Below are 16,667 nucleotides of genomic sequence, written 5' to 3'. Positions count from 1 at the left end.
TCCCCACACAAGCACTGAGGCGAACAATCCGCAGTTAGTAAGAACAATTCCCTTTGCTTTTTCTGTTGCTCAGAGCCTACCAGAGCTGTAACAGCCCTAGGCAATGCGCAAACTTTGCATTAAGCGCCTACTGTGTGCCACACGGCGCACGGTGGCGCTAGGGACGCGCAGACTTAAGGTCGGCCCAGCGGAGACCCGAGTGTCAACCAGTTACTGCAGTCATGTGACTGCAGTCATGTGACTTTATCGCTGCCCTAAAGCTAGGGACCTGCTCTACTACAGCCCCTGGCGGCAGCACAGGTGCCTAACTCTGTCTGGACTTGGAGGCGCGAACGCGGCTTGGCGTGGCCGGAGGGCGGGGCGGGCTCGGGCTCAGGGGACTTTGCGCCTTTGGGTGGAAGGGAAGCCCGGACTATGCGGGCTTTGAAGGCGGGCCTGAAGAGTTGGGCTTTACCCCTGAGGGGCAGGGAGTGGCTAGGGAAGAGTGTGACAGCATCATATCCGCCCAGATTAGATCACTCGGCTCTGGTGAGAACCAAGACGGAGGCAATGGGGAAGGAGGGGTGGGTTGAGTCAAGATCGCCTAGGCTTGCAACCAATAGATCTGGGTGCTAGCCTTGGAGAGGTCCGGTGTTGAATTGGGGCTCCACTGCCTTCTAGCTAGGCGACCCTGGCTGATGCAGGAGTCCTCTCTGAGCCTGTTTCTTCGTCTGTAAAATGAGTACCCCCTGCCGGGGATTTTTTGTGTGTGTGTCTGTGTGTGTGTGTCTGTGTATGATATTACATAATGTTTAGCACTGGGGAGCTTAGCAAATTGCCAAAGTAAAAAAATAATAATGCTCATGCTGGTGAAGGTAGGGAAGGCAGCGGTGGCTTCCTGTGTTAATTCATCTTTCTGGAAAGCAATCTGAAAATTCTCTATCAAGACTCTTGAACGTGTTCTGACCCTTGACCTGGTCCCCACTTGTAGGAATCTAGCCCAAGAAAATAATCAGAAACAAGCCTTTTAAAAGACAGCACGGGGCTTCCCTGGTGGCGCAGTGGTTGAGAGTCCGCCTGCCGATGCAGGGGACACAGGTTCGTGCCACGGTCTGGGAAGATCCCACATGCCGCGGAGCGGCTGGGCCCGTGAGCCATGGCCGCTGAGCCTGCGCGTCCGGAGCCTGTGCTCCGCAATGGGAGAGGCCGCAACAGTGAGAGGCCCGCGTACCGCAAAAAAAAAAAAAAAAAAAAGACAGGAGGTTTTGGGCTTCCCTGGTGGCACAGTGGTTAAGAATCCACCTGCCAATACAGGGGACACAGGGTCGAGCCCTGGTCCGGGAAGATATCACATGCCACGAAACAACTAAGCCCATGTGCCACAACTACTGAGCCTGCACACCTAGAGCCCGTGCTCCGCGACAAGAGAAGCCACTGCAATGAAGAGCCCGCGCACCGCGACAAAGAATAGCCCCTGCTTGCCGCAGGTAGAGAAAGCCCACGTGCAGCAACAAAGACCCAATGCAGCCAAAAATAAATTAATTAAATAAATTTATTTTTTAAAAAGACAGCAGGTTTCTGTGATAACCTATATGAGAAAAGCATCTAGAAAAGAATGAATATATGTATATGTATAACTGAATCAATTTGCTCTATACCTGAAACTAACACATTATAAATCAACTATACTCCAATAAAATTAAAGTATACTTTTTTTAAAAAGCCAGCAGGTCGCTCACAGAAACATTATTTATAATAGCTGTCTGGAAAATAATCAACTTGGAGAACAGCTAAATAAATCATGGTGTCTGCTTCTTAAGGAATAGCACACAGCCTTCAGAAAGTATGTCTTCAAAGGATATTTAAACACTCATGATATGATATGAATTGAACCCAGTATGTTACAAAAGTGCATACACATTATGACCCCAGTTTTGGAAAGAATAAATGTGTGTAGTGGGCTCATGGGTGGGGGGCTGGGGGGGATTCACTTTCTCTCCTTTTTTACTAATTTGCTGTGACCAGTTGGATGACTTTATCATGGGGAGGGAGTGAACATTTTTTTTTTAATGTATATGACCTTGTGCTGCCTCCTTGAAGACCAGACTAGATTGTGGATGGAAACACTCTGGGGACACTGTTTGGGACTAGACTCATGTTAATTGCTTTTAATCAGTCCCTTACAGGCAAAGCCCCCCAATGAAGTATGTTCCGAGGGAGAAGAAAGGCCCCATCTCTCTGCATCCCAAATGAAGTCTGACGATGTAGCATCACCTGGAGGCCTCATTCCTGCCTCCACTTTGAGATGCACCTTTATCAGGAAGTAGACTCATGCTCATGTGGCTCTATGTCCAGACCTATTTGCTCCAGGAATCTACTTGTCTCTTCCAGTGATGATATCACATAGTGTGATTGTTATAGTTTTGGAATATATTTTAATGCCTAACCACACAAGCCCCTGATACTGTTATGTTTTTTTAAAATTTGCCAATTCCCAATCATGTAGATTTTGGGGGGTAAGTTACAGAATGACTTTTGTCAAACCTTCTCCCTCCACCACCCATGCCAAAATCCCATCAGAATTTCGACTGGTGTTGCATGAAATGTGTTTAAGTTGGAGAAACACAGCCAACTTTATCCCAAGTTTTTCAGTTTAAGAATGAGGTAAACATCTCTATCTATTCAAGCACTGCGTTATGTTATGGTTTTGCAGGCTTCTTGATCTAGCATCTGTGCAGTTTCTATAGTGGCTCTTGTCGCTATTTTCCCAGTACACTTTCTAACCAGCTATTGATTATGGTGTCCTTATCCTGTAACCTGCTACTTCCTCCTCTTATTTCTGCCCTCAGTAATGTCATGTGCCCTTTGACAGTAGAAGGCAGCTGCTGAGTTGTCCCCATGTCCTTGGGACACCAGCCCAGGGCCCTGTACATCATGGTTGCTTGGGGAAGGTTGATTAATGAGCAAACGAATGAACAAATGACTCCAGGATGCAGTTTCCTCCTTCCATCCTTGGGCTGGTGTTCATCACAGCAGCTCTTCCCTTCTTGACATCTACGTCCATCACCGCACAGCAGCAAGTCCCAGCAAGGCACCCAGCACAGCACACCAACGCAGGCTCACAGAGTATACCCACAACCAGACGCCCAGCTCAGAAACCCCAGGAATAGTCCGTGCTTAGCAACAGCTCCCGGCCAGATTAGAGCAGAGAAAAATATAAGCCCATACGGTTATCATGTATCAGTATCTGTCATCCACCTGCGCCTTTACCTATTATGAAGCAGGATGAGGGGAACAGAGAACAGAGGTGGGAGTGGCACGGTGGGCACAGCCTTGTTGCTGCCCCTACCTTCCAGAGAGACCTGGGGCAGGACCCCTCCCGACTTAGGATCTGAGTTTGGCCATCTCTTCTAGACAGGACTGGCTTATGTGTAATAGGGTCTCCCCACCGCTTACCAGGTTCAGCCACAGTGGCTGCCTTCCGTCCCCAAAGGAACTAAATTTCCCTTACAATGCTCCCCCCTCCTCTCACTTGTCACCAGGCTGATCCCTGTCCAGTCTTCCTAGCTCAATTCAAACATCACCTCTTCAGGAGGCCTTTCCTGATTGCCAGATATACCTTCAAAGGCCTCTGTCCACATGGGGAATAATTGGGTAATCTGGGGCCCCCTGGGGCCTGGGATTTCCACAGGCTGAGCCATCCAGGGCCGTTATATTTAGTCACTAAGTCTGCTCAGGGTCTGGCCCTTTGGATTCATTCATTCATTTGGCCCCCAATCCACACCTCCAGACCTAGCTCTGTCTCTCCCCCACAAATCCTGGCACGTCTATGATCCCTTACCCTTCCCACCAAGAGGTGACATGCTTTGCTACCTTCATGAGGCTGAGGTTTCTTCAGGCAGGACAATGGTAATGATGATTATAATTATACTAATCGTAGCTCTAATGATTCACTGTTTTAGGCATGTTTTCATGTTTTACCTGAATTATTACATCACTGAATCCTCCTCACACAACCCTATGAGTTAGCTAATAGTCTTATCCCCTTTTACAGATGCAGAAACTGAGGGCCAGGGAGGTGAACTGACTTGCCCAAGGTCACTGGGTTAGACAGTGGTAGGGGTGGGATTTGAACAGCAGGCAATCTAGCTTTGGAGCTGCGCCCTTGATCCTCAGCATACAAGGGATCTAGGCTTATGCTGTTGTTCCAGGCTTATGGGGAGCTCCTCATTGTAAGATGGGGAATTCCAAGCACAGATGCCTGGACCATTGGTGCCCCAAAGCCCCTGGGAAATCTTGGTGCCCATCCCCCAGCCACACAGAGGAGGGCACTATGTGTGCTCCAGCCTGGCCCAGATGCTTCTTCAGCAGTGACCTTGCCCCAGACACGGCCAGGTGTCTTGGCTTCGTGCACCAGGTCTGCTTAGCTTGTCTTCTTCTCACAGTGGATCTGCATTCTAGCAGGACAAGTCCTGCATCTTATTAACCTCTTCATCCCTCTATGTCTTGCTTAAGGTCTGGCATGAAGTAGCCACTGATTAATACCTGCTGAAGAATAAATGAATGAAGGAATCCAAAGGGCCAGACCCTGAGCAGACTTAGTGACTAAATATAATGGCTTGACCCAGGAGCTATAGGGTCAAGGCTGCGCAATAAGACCGTTGCACAATTTAATGCAATTAGCATTTATTAAGCACCTGCTCTATGCCCAACAAAAACCCCATCAGAAGGGACTAGTGTTTTATTTCATGTGCATTAGAAGTGTATAGGTTGCAAGGGCTGGTGCAGTATAGGATATAAACATAGAAGACCTGAGTCTCACCTACCTCCAATTCACATCTTCACTCCATCACTTTTTGGCTTTGTGACCTCAGCCACATTCCTCTTTGTGCCTCAGTTGCCTCATCTGTCAAGGGGAACTAATAAGAACTTCTCCCTCCTGAGGGTTGAATCAGCACAGTAACCTGGCCCAGGAAGAAATGCACAGTGAGTGTTCCTGCTACTGATCTGCAAGCATAGGTGGTGGTTACAGCTTCAGGGGCTCCAGAGAGAATTCTCCCTCGTCAGCGCTCAAAATAGAGGGTCAAAGCCATTTCTAAGACTCTCATTTAACTCATTGGCCTTCTGGATCCCCAACTTCTCAGCACCCGGGAGAACCATCTACAGTATCCCTCCTTCGGTCCTCACCAAGCCCTGTGGGAACAAAGACAGGGTAGACTTCAGGTTCATTTCCTTTCTGATTCCATACCTTTGCTTATGCTGATTCCTCTGCCCAGAACATCAGCACTTCTCTATTCACACTCCCCTCCAAGTGGCATTTTATCCATCTGTTCTTCAAGCCCAGCACAGTCATTTTTAGCAGACCAGGGAACAGAACCAGAGCACTGCCAAACAGTGGGAAACTATGAAGCCGTGAACAAGGAATGTGACCAAACTGTTCTTACGCTGAAAGACGTCAAAGACATACTGTTGCTAAAAAAGCAAGTTGCATGTGATAATATGTATTAGAGTTCCAACTTTGATGTGCACCGGAATCTCCAGGGGCCCTTGGTTCTGGTTGAATGCAGGTTGTGATCCAGCAGGTCATGAGTGAAGCCTGAGAGTCTGCATTTCTGACAAACTCGGGGTGATGCCCAGGCTGCTGGTCTGGCATGGGTGATACAGCAGTACAGGATTTATAGTATGATCCCATTTCTATGAAAACAAAATGAAACAAAATGAATATATATGGGATAAGCCAGAGAATAAACTCTAAGCTACAAGTAGTGGTTATTTCTGGGTGGGAGAATGACCAGAAGCTTTCAAACACTGTGTAAAGTCTGATTTTTACAATAAGTTTCCCTATTGTAATTAGGAAAAACAACCCAGCCATGGTGGTGCTCTTCTAGGCAGACATCTGTAACCTGCACCCTCTTTCCAAATTAATGGCTCCAATTCAGGCTTCATCTCTGCCCTCTCTGGCTCTCAGAGCATAATAATGGGCTGGCTTGGAGCAGCTGCACGGGATGTGTGTTGTGTGTGACTGATGCTCCAGCTATCTGGAAGGCTGTGATCAACAGCAGCAGTTTAATAAGGGTCTCCTAAGTGCCAGGCCAGGGCCATGCCCTTCGCAGTCATTCCCACATTGGATAACTGCGGCTCAAAGATCTGCAGGGACCTGGATCACACAGCTCGTCTGAGACCCAGGCCCGGCTCCTGGGATGGGATCCGCTTATTCCCCTCTGCCTGCCTGGAAAATTCCTCCCCTAGATGTGCACATGAGCTGCTCCCTCACTTCCTTCAGGTCTCTGCTCAAATTTTTACCTTACCAGAGTCCTCCTCTGACCACTCTATACAAAATAGCAACACTACCCCCTCCTCCAACTTCCCCAGCTTCCTTGCTTTCCAAAGCACTCATCACCATCTGACAGTCATATTTATTGGCTTATTTGTGCTTTGTCCTTCTTTTTCCACTAGACTATAAGCCACATGTGGGTAAGGGCTTTATCCATTTTGCTCATTGCTTTATCACTGGGGTCTAGCGTAGTTCCTGGCTTAATAAATATGCATTAAATGGGTGAATGCACAACAGTCCCCAATTCACAGGCCGCTGATCTCCCAGCAGTGTCCCCACTCTGTTCACAGACAGAGTAACCTGCTGATCCCCAGTAGCACAGGGTAGGCGGGCCTTTCTTTCCAGCCTTGTGGGGAGTCCAAATTAGGTTCCTTAAATGCAGACGTGGATGCCTAGGCCTGGGGTCCCATGGTCTCTCCATGTGAAAAGGATAAACAGGGTAGGGTTGTAGAAGTCCTGGATTCAAATCCCACTGTTTTACCACCACCCTGATGGTTTGGGGAAAAGACTGTCACTCTCCAGCATAAGAAGTCCCAACTGTCCCATGAAGGTCCTTCCAAGTGTCAGGGTCTTTGTACTTGCCATTCATTTGGCCTGGCTGGCTCCTTCTCAACATTTAGGTCTCTTCTCAAATGTCACCTCCTCAGAGAACCCCCCTAACCTCCCAGGCTAAAGAGGACTCTGCACCCACACAGGTACTTCTCTTCACACCCCATGTTTATTTCTCCCATCACTATTAGTATAAACTATTTTCACTTTTACTGTTTCATTTATCTGTTTATTCATTTACTGTCTGTCTCCACTGTAAGGTCTATGAGGGAAGATCTTGTTCTTGTTCTTGTTTACTGTTGTATCTCCAACTGTCTGTCTTGTTTATTGTTGTATCTCCAGCGCCTAGAACAGGGTCTGGCTTATAGTAGGTGCTCAGTAAATATTTGTTGAATTAATGTTCTATATCTTCTCCTTCTAGAAACGGGGAAACTGAGGCCCAAAGTCGGGGAGGGAAATGCCGGAGGTAAATTAGTCACAACCTAGAGTAGAAGGCAGTGAGGGCAAGTGGAACTGAAGGTCAGGAGACTATGACCTTGGAGGATGCCCATGTCTCCAAGCCTCAGTTTCCACACCTGTACGATGGAGTCAGGCAGTCATGACCACTATCCGAGGGGCCTGGTACTAACGGTACCTAGTACCTAGGAGACCGTGACCATTTCCAGGAATGATATCTGCGGTGCAGCATCCGCGCTTCCCCCAGACATGGCTCGAGCGCCCCAAAAGCCGCAGAAGGAGAAAACTACAGTCCCCATAGTGCCACGGGCGGCGCCTGCGCATGACTGCCGGCCCGGAGGGCTGCGGACGCTCTCTAGCGGCACTCTGGCACAGCGCTCCGCTCCGATCCCCGAGGGGCGGGGGCCCGCGGCGCAGGCAGTCAGAGCGCGCGCTGCAGCGGCAGAGCCAAAGCCGGGAGCCCAAGCGGCCGCCGGATCGCAGCCCGTGGGGCCAGCCGCAACCATGGGCAACCGTGGCATGGAGGATCTAATCCCGCTGGTCAACCGGCTGCAGGATGCCTTCTCCGCCATCGGCCAGAACGCGGACCTCGACCTGCCGCAGATCGCCGTGGTGGGCGGCCAGAGCGCCGGCAAGAGCTCGGTGCTCGAGAATTTCGTAGGCAGGTAGGAGCGGCGCGCCCCTGAACTCGGACTCCCCCCGCCCGGGTCCTCCGGGCCTCGCTACCCGGCCCCGACGGCAGCCCCTGGCGCTGCACCGTGGAAGGCGCGCCCCCCGCCTCCAGCCAGAAGGAGGCGGCCCACCCCCGCCACGAGAGCCCCTCAGGGGCGCAGCGCCCCCGGCTTGTCCGCAAACGTCAAGCCAGCGGCCGCGGGATCACGCCCCCCTCCTCCGCCCCATCCTTTGGGGAAGACAGCGAGACCCTGGCAAAGGGCTGTCCCCCCAACCCCCCTTGGGTACTGAGGGGCCTGCATTACTCAGCTCCTCCCTTCGGCTCTGGGGGTCTCTTGAGGCGGGCAGCATCCCTGGGGCAGTGCCCCCAACCCCAGGCCCTACGGGGGACAGCTCCCTCCTCTCATGGGAATTCCCGGCCCGTGGCAGGGGACCCCCCCCCCATAGCCCCTGGGAGAGGAGATAGCCCCGTGGGCATCGGGGAGCAGACGCAGCCTCCCCCCCCCGCCCCCCCGTCACACACACACCTCTGCGGCTCCAGCCGCCATCCGTGCGCAGCGCGGAAGAGGGGGGCGGCGCGGGTTGCAGGATGAGGAAGAGGACGGGGTGGGGGAGAAACCGCTTCTGATCCTGTACTGAGCAGCCGGCCCCTTGCCTCGCCGCCGCCCCTGGGTGGGGGCACCTGTCAATGTCGTTCTCCCCTTGGCCTGGCAGAGGGATTGTAATGGAGGGAGAAGGCGGCGGAGGGCAGAGATGACTAAGACAGGGAGGCAGGATGGCGGGGAGGGGGGAGCCATTTGCACAACCTAATCCCCCTCCTGTCTCTGATCCCACAAGGCGCTGGGAGGGCCGGGTGGCAAGGAGTCGGGGGCAACCACAAAGACAAAGGGTGTCCTGGGTTTAGGGAGGCAGGCAGGGTCGTGACCCCCACCCCAGGGTCCCCCAAGAAAGGGGAGGCGGAGATGGCTTTTTCGGGTGCTGAGAAGGAGAGAGAGAGGATGACGCTCTCGGCCCGGTGCTGGAGACCGAGTGGGGGCTGGGCAGACTGAGGGGGGTGCGGGAGAATTGACACTGACCGGCCCACTGTGTCATCTCCCTCGGAACTCGCCTTCTTCAGAAACCCTAGCTTTGTGCCAATGACCTTCATGGCTAAAGAAGCGAACGACATGTGGGAGAGGGAGGCAGGTAGAGGCTTTTGCCCTCAGAGGGACAGCAGTTCCAGGCCAGACATCCTGGGTCCAAGCCAGCTTCTGCTGTGAAACCTCAGGCAAGTCACTGCCCTCTCAGAGCCTCAGTTTCCCCATCTCTAATATGGACAGTTGGACCAGGTGGTTGTTCCTGCCCCACAAATGACCTGGGAAGCCCAGTGTCAACCCCAGGGATGAGAGGGAAGGATCCTGCCTGGAGCTATGAATCTGGGGGAGCAGCCAGACCCATCTGGTCAGCAGAGGGGGACGCTGTCTGTCTCCCAGGGACGGGCTCCCAAAGAACCCCCCTCCTAGTCACGTGGCCCCCCAGAGCAGCACAGGCAAGAGACACACAGATGGTCCCCGTCCCTACGCCTGGCTGTCAGAGAGGGGGTGGGAGGACCCTGGGGACAGTAAAGCCCCGGGGTCTTCGTGCTTTATATAGCACTCGCGGACATCAGAACTTTCCAGTGTACAAGCCATAGGCCTGCCTTTCATCCCCTGGACATCTGCTGAACGCCTGCTCTGTGCCTGCTGCGTGCTCTGGGCAGGGGGCACAGAGGGGAAGGTGACCTCAGCTCCCACCTGCTGGGCCCTTCCCATGTGCCCCATGCCATGCAATATGGGATGGGTCGCAACAGCCCCATGAGGCAGGTACCATGATGCCCATCCTGCAGGTGAGGAAACTGAGACACTGAGGTTAGAGGCCATGTCCAAGGTCACAGGGCCAGGAAGGACAGCATCTATTAGACTCCAATCTGGAGCCTGCACAGCCTCTAAGAGCCCAGCTCTGCACTGAGCAAAGGGACATGCAGGGGTGTGGGTCCCCATTTTCCCCATCTGAGTGATGGGCAGACTGACAGCTGCTGCCTTGCCTTCCTGAGACAGTGGCCGTGGGGCTCCAGTGAGTTCATGGGTGTCAAAGCCCCCTTTTGTAAACACGTGGGAGGGAGGTGTTGATTGTCAGTTAGGTTTGGGGCCTTCATGTGCCAGTACAGACCAGGCCCCTGCCCTTCTGGAGTTCACTGTCCAGCAGAGAGAGGTGCCAGTAAGTAGACAGCACAGCAGGCCAGCCTGGTCACAGCTGACTTGGGCAACTGTTTGCTTGTTGAGTGGTGGAGTGAGATGTGGATTCTGCCCCAGGAGGCCTGGGCCCTCTCACAACCCAATACCGTTTGACTGTGGCCCTGCAGGAGGATGCACAGGGTATACAGACACAGGCCAGGGGCAGAGCAGGGGTCACTGGGCCTGAGGCGGAGGAGTGAGCAGGGAAGCATTACTTGATCCTCATGAAAGCTAGTGAGGAGGCCGGTGTTGGAGTGCAGTCGGGAAACTGAAGTTCACCGGGGCCCCCAGCCAGCCCTGCCTGGTCTGTCATGGGTCCCAGCCTCTCTACCTAGGACTAGGTCCCCAGACGCATAAGCATGGTAACAGTGGCTCTGCCTCCTGGGGCTTCCCGGCAGTCAACCCCCCATGGAGAGGAAGTGGAAAATACAACAGAGGAAGCAAAGATTGCTCCAGGCCAGCCCGGGCTCCCGGGCAACAAGGAGGACCCTGTTGTCAGCTCTGCAATGGAGGTGACCCAACCAGCTGCCCAGGACCCTGCTAGGACTGGTCTGGGTCTATGCTATTTCTTTGTCCCCCTTTTACAGAAGGGAAAACTGAGGCTAATTCATTGAGTCATTCAGCAGATATATGAAGAAGAAAACTGGGGAATGGGGTCAATGCTGGGAGGGAAAAGGGCCACTTTCCACAGGGAGGTCAGAGAAGGTCTCTAGGAGGTGGTGGCATCTGAGAGGAGAACTGAGAGATGAGAAGCCACATGACTATCTGGGGAGAGCATTCTAGGTGGAGGGAACAGCAAATGCAAAGGCCCTGGGGCAGTAATGAATTTGGTGTGTTTGAAGAACAGAAAGGAAGCACTGGGGCTGGTGTTTTGTGAGCAAGGCGAACACAGCATCGGGGAGTAGGCTGGGGCTAGATCTACAAGGCCCTCAGATTATGCTGAGGAGCTGGGTTTGTTTTCATTATTATCAGAAGCTTTTAAGTAATGGAGTGACTTGAGCTGATTCCAGCAAGTATGTGACTTGGGAAGGGGGGCAGGAGACACATGAGGAGGCTGCTGCGGTGGGCAAAGGTGACAGGGCCTGGACCAGGGCTTTAGCAGAGAGAGGAGGAGACCTGTGGGGTTCCGGATGTATTTTGGAGGAAAGTCCCACAAAACCTGCTGGTGGATGGGATGTGGAAGGTGAGGAAAGAAAAATCCAAGATGACTTTTGCACCTTTGACCGCAGGTGGGTGTTGGCGCCATTAACAGAGTATGGGAGGAGCCAGTTGGGGGGGCTGGGGGTAAGACCAGGAGTTTGGTTTTGAACTCTTTGAGTCTGACATGTCAGGTGGGCAGTGTGGTGATGCAAGTTGGAAGCTCAGGGGGAAGGCTGGCTGGAAATATAAATTTGGAAGAGATGGGATGTAAACCCGTGAGCATAGATGAGATCATCTTGGGGGTAAGTGCAGACAGAGGAGTGTGTGTGGGCCCCAGGACACCCCAGCATTTTGTGAGCAGATGTCTGGTGCCCTAGATTTCCCTTTGTCTGCCCCCAGCTGCGTGCCCCCTCCCCGCAATACCCATCCTACGTCAAGTCTGGTGTCCTGGGATAGGCTTCCAGCCTCCGCCGCCCCTGGCCTTACTCACTTTGGTGCCCAGGCATGCTGACATTTGGGCAGTGCCCACCTTCCCTCCTGTTTGGCCCCTGGGGAGGCCAAGGCCAGTGGGAGTGTGGTAGAGGGGCTGAGTGCTCAGGCTCTGGAATCAGACCTGGGTTTGTAGCTTACCTCTGCCACTTACAAGCTGGGCAACACTGGGCATGTTTCTTAAACCCTGCTCAGCTTCTATTTCCTCATCTGTAAAATGGGGATAATAATAGCACCTTCCTAATGGGATTGTGGCGAGTGTTGACGTCATACCCGTGAAGCACTCGGGGTGAGGTCTGGCACAGAGGATGCACCCATTCTGTTCCTGCCTGGGCATAGGTACCAGCTGGGAGGAGGGCCAGGGTGAGGGTGGAGGTGGGAGAATCTCCTCTAGCCAGGATAGCGAAGGGAGCCTGGGGAGTGAGCCTCTGCCCAGAGCCCACGGGGCAGCCTGGGGGTAGTGTTTTGGGTTTCCCTGGTGACTCTGCCTACCCCTGCTCAGGCTCCCTGCCTCCTACCAATCCCCTTGCCCCTTTCTCTGCATTCGCGTCCCAGCACAGACTTGTGCTGGTCTCTGGCCTCAGAGAGCCCCTCTCTTGGTCAGCCCCAGCTCCTGCCATGGGGGACAGCCCACTCCCCACTACTAAGATCTGTCGCTTCCTCTGAACACTTCGGGCTACACCTTAGTGGTCCCATTTCCCAGGTTTGGAGACTGAGGCCAAAGATGATTAGGGGATAATTGAGACATCAAAAGTAGAAAGTCACTGACTGGAGGGGGCAGAGAGAACTGACATCTCCTTGGCACTTGCAGCGTGCCAGGCCCTAAGGATACAGCTCTGAAGAAGCCAGACCCACCCCTATTCTGGGGGAGGGGGGGCTGCGGGGGAGGGGGCTCACAGCTGAGCAGGACAGACAGACGCTACATCACACAAAGAGCTCTTTTGTTGTGTGTTGGAAAAAGGGTACCAGGAGCCTCGATTTTGAAGGGAGGGGAGTCGTCAGGGGGCCCGGGAAGGCATTTGAGCATTTAAGTCTGGGCCTGAGCAAAAATAGGACTTGGTCAGGCAAAGGAGTGAACACACTCCAGGCGCAGGGTCCCACCTGAGCAAAGGCCCGAGGTGGGAGGGAGCCCAGTGGGTCTGAGAACCCGGACGAAGGGCAGTGAGGAGCAGAGGTCACAGTGAGACCAGGAGGGTCGGGGAGGCGCTGCCGGCCCTTCAGCCATCCCCACCCAGAGAGTCCGCGATGCTGCCGGGCAGCCACACTCTGCTCCCCGTCTCCCTGCTCAGAGCGCGCACCTGCCACGCGCCCACAGCCAGACCCGCATGCCCATCCCCGCCAGAGGACGTCTTCCCCAAACCCCCGCCCCACCCAGTGGCCCCAAGGAGCTGGGAATGAAAGGTGACTCTGGCAGACGGCAGCTGATCCCGGCGCCAGGAGAATCGAGTTTCCCAGGCCTTGGCTGGGGTCGGAGGGTCGGAACCTGGTGGGCGGGTGAGGAGGGGCGGGGCGGGAGCAGAGGCAGCCATTCACGGACGTCGTGTTATCAGCCCCGGAACAAGAGCAGAAGTGGAGCCCACGTGCCGTAGGTCTAAATACTCCTGTTATAAATCAAGCTAAGGAATTGCTAAATACAATACATTCTGCCCTCCCACCTTGACAAACACACCTTCAACGCAACCTGGCAGGCTTGTGTTGAATATCGAATTTCAGACTCCTCCGAGCTCTGTGATGGGATGGGAAGCGTCTCTCTCCAGGCCGCCCTCATATTCCAGCTCCATCCCCGTCCCCAGAAAGGATCCCCCTTAGCCCCCCAGGGTTGCCTCCCCGAAGCGAGGGCCGCCCCCAGTGGGGACAGAAGCTAGAGGTAGGCTTGAGACCCCTAGGAGGGGTGCACAGGCTCCAGTTGGGCACCTTCCCTTGGTCCTTGGGAACCCCATGCTTCATGGGGGTGGTGAGGCCGGAGATCTCAACTGGGATGGGGTGCAAGGTCAGGGCCCCGATTCCCCAGGTCCAAGGGCAGCGCTGATTATTGTCTTCTTGGAACCAACAACCTGTCAGTAGGAGGAGCATCATCCCAAGTTTTCAGGTGGTGAAACGGCACAGAGAGGGTAGGGGACCTGCCTGAAGTCACACAGCGGTGGAATCAGAGGCAGGACAGGAACCAGCACAGGTCTCCTGCCTCCATGTGAATGTCCACCATCTTCACCCCAACCCATGTGCCTACATCTCCATACACCTCAGCTTCTCCTCCTCTGCTCTCTCTGGTTGTCTCTCGGGCACTCTTATCCCCTCCCTGGACTGAAATCTGGCTAGGGAATATGAACTGTTTGCAGCAGTCAGCTCTAGCAACTTGGAATTACTACAGGAAACAGGAAAAAGAGGAATATTGGCCTTGGAAGGTGTTTGAGACAGTCACCTAAATGGCATCTTCCCAGTGCCCTGGCCAGAGGCCCCGGGATCAACTCCCCGCTCCTCTCTCATCCTCTGCATCCATTCAGTCTACAAGCCCTGTGTATTCTGCCCCAGTCCACCCCCCTCTCTCTACCTTGGCCACCACCACCTTTGTCTTAGCACCTGGGGCATCTGCCTCTCTTGCCATTCTCCATCTGACAGCACAGAACTCTCTATGGCTTCCCAATCTGATCCCCTCTGCTTGAAGCCCTCCTTAGCCCCCCTGCCCTCCAACCAGAGCCCTAGCTCCTGAGTTGGGACCCTGAGGCCTGCCTTACCCAGCCTGGATTCCCCTCCAGCCGCTCCCTGCTGGGCCACCTGGGTATCTTGCAGTTCATGGGGAAATGGGCCATCCCTCTCTCTCACTCTCCTGAGTGCCGTTGCATGTGCTGTTCTCTCTTCCGGGAAGGCTCTTCACCACACCTCTGTCTTCTTCCTTCACTGGCTCAACCGCCAAGGCTCACATCAGCCAACACCTCCTCCAGGATGCCTTCCCTGATCACCCTCCAGCCCATGACCTCCGTGTGTATTGTAGGGCTCAGTTTTTCCAGAATGAGGGACCATAGAGGGAGAAAGAGGCCCATGGCCTTGGGCTGAGAGTGAGTTCCAACCAGGGTTACTATGAACATTCTACCTGTTTATTACTGCGTCACTCTTTTATCACTGGTCTTAGCACAGGGAAACAAGGCCACCAGCCAGGACGGGGAGAAACATCTCAGCAGGTGAATGCAATGCTCTCTAGCACACACAGGCACCTAGCCCATGATGGGCGCTCAGGTGGCTCATGGCATCACCAGTGGGCACTCTGTTAGATGTTAGATCTTTCTACAGCCAGGATCTCAAGGCATCCCCTCAACAACCCTAGGAGGGAGCTGCTGGATTGTGTCCCTTTTCACTGATGAGGAAACTGAGGTTAGGAGCAGGGAAATAATTTAGTGGTGGAGCTGAGATTCCTTCACAGCAAGCTGCTGGTGATAAGAAATAAGGATCCAGATGTAGCTCTGTATTGAGCGACTTGGGAAAAGTTTGTGCTGAGCTGTTAGGCAAGCAGAGCCACTACCCAAGTGTGGCTCAGAGCCCCGGGCACAAGTGGGCACGTGAGGGGCACCTGACTTCATCTCTCTGAGCCTCAGTTTCTTCCCCTTTAAGTTGAGGAAACTGGACATGCCAACCTCACACAGCCATTCGAGAATCAAACGAGAGGATGCAGATTTCTTAAACAGCTTTATCAAGGTATAATTTACATGCCGTAAAATTCACCCATTTTTAGTGCACACTTCAATGATTTTTAGCATATTTACAGACTTGTGCAACCATCATCACAATCTAATTTTAGAACACTTCCATCACCCCCAAAAGAAACCTCGTGATGATGCAGATTTCAAAGCCCCTGGCAGAGTCCTTGGCCAGCAGTCAACAATGCATCAGTGTTTGCCATGACTATTATTATAAATGATAAAATGTTTACAATGGTGAGCCCCAGGTGTTGCAGTGTTGGTTGCTTTTTATTTTTTCAACATTTTATTTATTTATTTATTTTTCTGACTCAATAGCTGGAAACAGCAATTTCCTTTTTTTTGAATTTTATTTTATTTATTTTTTATACAGCAGGTTCTTATTAGTTATCCATTTTATTCATATTAGTGTATATATGTCAATCCCAATCTCCCAATTCATCCCACCACTACCACCACCCACCCCCGCCGCTTTCCCCACTTGGTGTCCATACGTTTGTTCTCTACATCTGTGTCTCTATTTCTGCCCTGCAAACCGGTTCATCTATACCATTTTTCTAGGTTCCACATATATGTGTTAATATATGCTATTTGTTTTTCTCTTTCTGACTTACTTCACTTGTATGACAGTCTCTAGATCCATCCACGTCTCTACAAGTGACCCAATTTTGTTCCTTTTTATGGCTGAGTAATATTCCATTGTATATATGTGCCACATCTTCTTTATCCATTCGTCTGTCGATGGGCATTTAGGTTGCTTCCATGACCTGGCTATTGTAAATAGTGCTTCAATGAACATTGGGGTGCATGTGTCTTTTTGAATTATGGTTTTCTCTGGGTATATGCCCAGTAGTGGGATTGCTGGATCATATGGTAATTCTATTTTTAGTTTTATAAGGAACCTCCATACTGTTCTCCATAGTGGCTGTATCAATTTACATTCCCACCAACAGTGCAAGAGGGTTCCCTTTTCTCCACACCCTCTCCAGCATTTATTGTTTGTAGATTTTTCGATGATGCCCATTCTAACTGTTGTGAGGTGATACCTCATTGTAGTTTTGATTTGCATTTCTCTAGTAATTAGTGATGTTGAGCAGCTTTTCATGT

The 16,667-nt window shown here is 52.6% G+C and overlaps 1 protein-coding gene across 10 annotated transcripts in view; it reads left to right on the top strand.

Annotated features, from left to right (window-relative positions):
• Positions 1-7,822: 7,822 nt before the first annotated feature.
• The window catches only part of DNM1 (dynamin 1), a gene marked incomplete at both ends in the record, with an annotated part of 44,264 nt that continues 35,419 nt past the window's right edge, over positions 7,823-16,667 (top strand). For all 10 annotated transcript variants that reach the window (XM_082843356.1, XM_082843357.1, XM_082843349.1 and 7 more), the window contains one exon: positions 7,823-7,983. In XM_082843356.1, coding sequence (XP_082699482.1) covers positions 7,823-7,983 — 161 coding nt within the window. The remainder of the gene's footprint in view (positions 7,984-16,667) is intronic.

This window comes from Leucopleurus acutus, assembly GCF_964270905.1.
Source record: "Leucopleurus acutus genome assembly, chromosome: 7".
Taxonomy (NCBI): Eukaryota; Metazoa; Chordata; class Mammalia; order Artiodactyla; family Delphinidae; genus Leucopleurus; species Leucopleurus acutus.
The sequence above is the reverse complement of the archived record's forward strand: the minus strand, read 5'-3'. Positions and strand labels throughout refer to the sequence as shown.